Source organism: Dryas octopetala, chromosome 9, assembly GCF_963921425.1.
Source record: "Dryas octopetala chromosome 9, drDryOcto1.1, whole genome shotgun sequence".
Classification (NCBI taxonomy): Eukaryota; Viridiplantae; Streptophyta; class Magnoliopsida; order Rosales; family Rosaceae; genus Dryas; species Dryas octopetala.
Genome location: NC_141374.1, coordinates 3,111,301 through 3,117,063, shown reverse-complemented (window position 1 = coordinate 3,117,063; position 5,763 = coordinate 3,111,301). Strand labels below are relative to the sequence as shown.

The following is a 5,763-nucleotide window of genomic DNA, read 5'->3' as shown; positions in this document are numbered from 1 at the left end:
AACTCTTAACTTATTGAAATGTTAATGCCTAGTTAACATTCATTTCATTGACTAAAAACGTTTGGGAATCTAAGTATCCGATAATATGAGTCTCAATGGTCTCCAAGCTCATCTTGTTTCTTCTTATTAGATTTCCATGGACGCATTCATTCACTTACACAATGATCCTAGAATTCTAGTGTAGTGAATAATGTATATGCTCTATTAATGGTAATACACCTTAATTGAAATATCACTCGAGTCATTTCAACCAAACACCTTTGGTTAACCAATTGCCATTGATTTTTAGGTACATTTCCAACAAGATTTTGATGTCTTTTCCACATATAAAAATCTTAAAACATTGAGGCTTAAACCAATTTTTACATCAGTTCATAAAAAGAAATGATGGTTTAGATATTTTACATATTGATTACATATGAAATTTGATGTAAATAATTGAGAAAGAAAACTAGATTTATTGACTTTTACCACATCCAAAAAGAGTAAACATTGAAGTCTAATCGAATATTTATATCAGTTCAAAAGGAAATGATGGTGTTTTAGACATCTAACATATAGGTTTCAGTTGTATTAGTCATCGGAAAAAAGAAAAACAGATTTCTTTTGTTTTTATTTGAAATCAGATGAACAAAAATTCATATGTTTAAACCAATTATAGACAACATATATTAACCGATATCTAAAGTAGATACATTAGATATCACCCCTTGAGACATCGGTTTTAACAACAAAAACATCAAATTAAACTTAAACAAAAACATTCATTCAACTTAAACATCAAATTTTAACTGGTGCATATCGAGGTTTTTGTAGTAATGTTTGCTTTAGCTTAATCTAAAGAATGTGTTCTTGCATGGTGATCTTGAAGAAGAAGTACTGTACATGGATCCTCCTCCTAGTATACCATATATGGCAAAGCTTGGACAGGTGTATGATGAAGAATGCCTTGTTTGGCATGAAAAAATCTCCTAGGGCTTGGTTTGGAAGATTTACCAAGTCTATCAAAAATGTACGTTGGTTACAAGCGGAGTAAATATGATCATACCTTGTTCTTGAAGCGTATGAATGGTAAGCTTATTGATTTTATTATCTGTGTGGATGATATGGTATTAATAGGTGATGATCAAGGGGAGATGGCCGGCTAGGTTACAATAATACTTGGTATATGAATTTGAAATGAAGCAATTTGGGGACTTGAAATACTTCCTTGGAATTGAGGTGCCATAGTCCAAACATGGGATTTTCTTGTCTCAATGGAAGTGTGTACTTGATCTATTGACTAAAACATATATGCATGCTTGTAAGCCAATTGATACACTTATTGAACAGAACCACAAGTTTGAGTATTTTTATTCAGTTTCATGCTAATAAAGGAGGATATCATAGACTTGTAGCTAGGAAAGCTAATTTATTTGTCTCATACACGTCCTGATATTGCCTATATTGTGAATGTACGTTGCAAGTCAATTCATGCACACTCCGCTCAAGCCACATATGGATGGATTAGAGCGTATCTTGACGTATTTGAAATCTCCTCCTGGTAAAGGGTTGTTGTTTACCAAATATGCTCATTTTGATGTGATAACTAATAAGATATATAGACGGAGATTGGGCAGCTTCAGCTGATAATAGGAGATCTACTTTTGCCTATTTTACATTTGTTGGTGGTATAAGCTGCCTGGACAATTAGTTAATAAAATCACTTGCTGCCGATCGAGTTCCTGAAATTTCTTTTAATCCTACTCTACATTGTGAAGCGAGTCCTTTGCTAAGCAAAGTAGCTAGATTTCCTTTTAATATACATGCTGGGAAGTACAAAAAGCGACTCGATCATAGCAATCCATACAAATGATATATATATATATATATATAATCACCTAAAAGGGTTACAAACGAGCAGTAATTATTTTATTCAGTCCATGCAACTTTGCAGTAAATTAATTAAGGACCAAATTTTTTTAAAAACAAAAAAAACACGAGAAGTAAATCAAGGAGAAAGTGATGGTCAGGTCAGGCGTGGAAGGTGGCAGTTTGAATGGGCTTGATGGGGATGGCCACATTCACAGGTGCATCATACTTGGTGAATAGTTTGTAAGAAGAAATGAGTGAAATGAGTGCAAAGCAAGCCATGGCCACAAATGTAATGGCAACAGAAGTTGTAGCCTTGTGACAAAATCCCCCAAAAGTCTCACAAGCAGCACTCCATGTTACGGCTGCATCGCCCTTGTGTGCCAGGTAAACAACCTCCATTGACACAGCTCCAGCACCTAGAATTAGGTACGTCAGTACCTGCACATATAATTAGTGCATTTTCTCTTGTCATAATTAATATAATTCTTAATTAGGGTATATATAATCCGAGTTATAAAACTGATCGAATTAAGTAATTAATTTAATTAGTTGTATCAACAACTAACTTGATCTAGGAAGAAGAAAGTCCAGGCTTGGGACTTGGTGGGGGGTCGAGACTTGGCTGCGATAATGGCGGAAAGAAGAGAATATCCAGCACAAATGCCATTGGCATTCACCAAATACCTGCATGGATACATCCATCATCCATATCATAGACATATATATATGATATATGTAATTCAATTTTATATATAATTAAGAACAAAGAAATGTTTATATAATTATTAATATTATTGGAAACATCCTAATTAGAGAATTATCCTATATATATCATACACATTCCTCAGCTGTTTTTTTTTTAATTTCTAGAGCATATAAACAACATCAAAATTTGGATATATATATATAACACATTCCTCAACTGTTTTTTTAATTTCTAGAGCATATAAACAACATCAAAATTTGGATATATATATATAACACATTCCTCAACTGTTTTTTTAATTTCTAGAGCATATAAACAACATCAAAATTTGGATATATATATATCCATTTGAATCAACAACACTTCTTTTATGATCGAATGTAGGAGATTCTAAAAAGCTAAGATTAGCAGCTAGTACTCGTTTTCTTCCTCTAAAGACCCAAATTTCAGAAGAGAAAAGAATGAAGCCATCAAAGCTTAAGTTAAGATAGATACGCTAATAATCATATAGTTTAGTAAATGACACACAATCTTTATTTGTCGAATGAGATTCTAAGTTCAAATCTCATGGACGCCAGTTGATTAATAAATTTTTTTAAAAAAAGTAAGGACTTCAAAATTTTGCCTCTTTGCCCAAAAATGGGGATGACAAAAGAGGTGTTTTGAAAATGATAATTAATTTAGAGTATTTGATGACTATGACTTTATGGGGAAAGTGGGTTGTTCATCTTTGTTCTTTTCACTTGGGCAGGTAATAATATGTGTTTAGTTGTACAAAAAAAAAAAAAACGAAGAAAAAATTTTCATTTTTCTTTTCACTTGAACAATCAATAACTAAGAGAATTCTTGACCTTGAAGTTCCTTTTTTTTTTTTTTTTAGTTTTTCTCTCCACAGAATTCTGGTTTCTCGAGCTAGCTGTATAAATCATATCCATTGGAGCAATCTTTTGGCTAAAATTAAAAACCTATAACTTACCCGTAGATCAATTTCTGCATGTTAAAGAATAATGGTAATTTTGACAATTAAATTCATAAATGAGAAAAGGAGAATAAAACACAAAGATAAGAGAGTGTATGATAACTTTTAGTTCAAGAAAAAAAGTGTGATAACTTTTTGGGAGTGCCGAATATATAAATTTGTGTTGGGTTTCTAAAAGAAATAACTCATAGCTGAATTAATCCAAATAAAGTAAGATATATCTTAGTTTAAAATCAGTAATTTCCATTCTATTACTATTCAGCCAATATTATAAATGTTAGGACCCGAAACTAAATAATAATAGTAAAGTTAATTTCAATAAATTATCCATTTGGATTGAATATATATCATATGTTAAATAGATATGGGTATAGTTTCATTTTTGTCAAACTGGGCTAGGAATCTTTACTTAATCTTTGGTTTTAAAATTTAGGATTAAGAAAAACACATAAATAATCTGGTGATCGATATATAAATTAACAATTAACAAGGGGAGCTAGACATGAGCTAGACATAAGTTATAAACCTGAAAGCTCCGAGATGAGAGTAGGAAACAGAGCCAAAGTCATTTGTCTGGGAATCATGAAGCATAAGCACAAGAGCCGCCACACATGGAGCAATCGGCAGCAGGCGGAGCAAGGTCTCAGCAGTGCGCAAGGTGCTGCTACTTCTGCTTTCATCTTGATCGTTTGCCATGATGACCTCCATTGGAGAGCTTACAGATCTCTTTTCTACCATCATCTATCGATCTTGTTGCTGTTTTTTGCTTACTCCTGGCAGCGATTAGGTTGAGCCACCACTACTCAGCTACCTATTTAATAATGGCAGCTAATAATGGAACTTTTATTAAGGAGTAGGTGTGGAGCATTCAATGTCATCAACCCAGCCAGACCACGCATCCCCATGTAACTCTCCCTCACACACACCGCACACACATACAAACATATACAGACACGTACCAACGCCCACACACCATGTATTGTGATATTTCAAGTAAAGGGGTAATACATTAAAATAATAATTTAATAAATTTAATTTATATTTTAATGTGACGGTATCCTTTTTTTTTTTTTTTTTTTTTTTTTTTTTTTTTTCTTTTTCTAAAATATGAGTCATATGACAATACGTTTTACATCTTTATATTTAGAGAGGGACTTACCGCGCTAGGGCTACCAGCTATGGTATCCCTTTTTCTCTATCTCTCTTGTCTCTCCCTTTTTCTCTCTCTCCTCTCCTTCTTCTCTCTTTTTCTCTCTACTATTACACAAGTATGCCCCTATCACAGGGGCAGACAAATTATTCTCTTATATTTAAGCTGATCTTGAATTCTATATATTTAGTTTTAATTGCGTGCCTACATACACTATATCACCAACGAAAAAAGCTTTTTTATAACAGGGGTAGAAACTGACTTGCAATTTCAAGAGATAGAAACCTTCTTGAAATTTGAGAAATTTTTAAGTGATGAATTATAAAAGCATAAGTATCATCATGTTATTTAATTGAGATACCAAATCAGCTTGATCTATATATGTTGAAGAGAAATTTCTCTCTATCACGAACTAAAATTTGAAAAACTTTATTCAGTGAAAGGTAATTTAAAAGTTTTCTTTTTAAAGCTATTAATACTAGAAGCATATTAATGTAGAACAACAAGCGAAGCAATTTCTGCACGCAACATCTATCTTCACATACAAAAATTTAAGAAACAACAGCTTCTAGTAAGATTTTCTAGTACTTTAGGGACTTATGTTTAGTATTGAGGCTCTTGTTTCCAGATTTTTGGTAATTAACTTTTATCATATTTTCAATAATGTAAATAATTATAAACCCCCTAGTTAGAGAAAAAATCTCTCATAACCCCCACCCAAAATCTACCTCTCCCATAACCCTCAATCTTACACTTAATATTTTCCTAAACTCCCTAGTCAACTAATACCCAGCCAAGTTTGACTCCCTATCTTTTAATTTTTCAGTTTTACCCCTTTTATTTATTTTTAATTTTCATAAAATTTTAATTATGTTTTTTTTTTTAATTCCAGTCTCTGTTTCTACCCCATCTTTGAATCCCCATGTTTTTTAAATTTCCCATATTTATTTTTGCGTTTTCTCTCTATCTCTCTCTCTTCCCGTCGGCATCGTCGGCGCATGCACCACCGTCTGGCGACAGTTTTCGGCCAGATTGGTCCCACCATGCTCGTCTCTTTGATCCCACTTCCTCCCC

At 32.8% G+C, this 5,763-nt stretch overlaps 1 protein-coding gene across 1 annotated transcript; it reads right to left on the bottom strand.

Annotated features, from left to right (window-relative positions):
* Nucleotides 1-1,819: 1,819 nt before the first annotated feature.
* LOC147273179 (CASP-like protein 2A1) lies at nt 1,820-4,358 on the bottom strand. Its single transcript, XM_086256725.1, has 3 exons — nt 4,066-4,358; nt 2,421-2,538; nt 1,820-2,292 (listed from the first exon to the last, which is right to left on the bottom strand). Exons 1-3 carry the CDS (start codon nt 4,278-4,280, stop codon nt 2,014-2,016), a joined length of 612 nt encoding a protein of 203 aa, XP_086112851.1. The 5' UTR covers nt 4,281-4,358; the 3' UTR covers nt 1,820-2,013.
* Between the last annotated feature and the right edge of the window lie 1,405 nt (nt 4,359-5,763).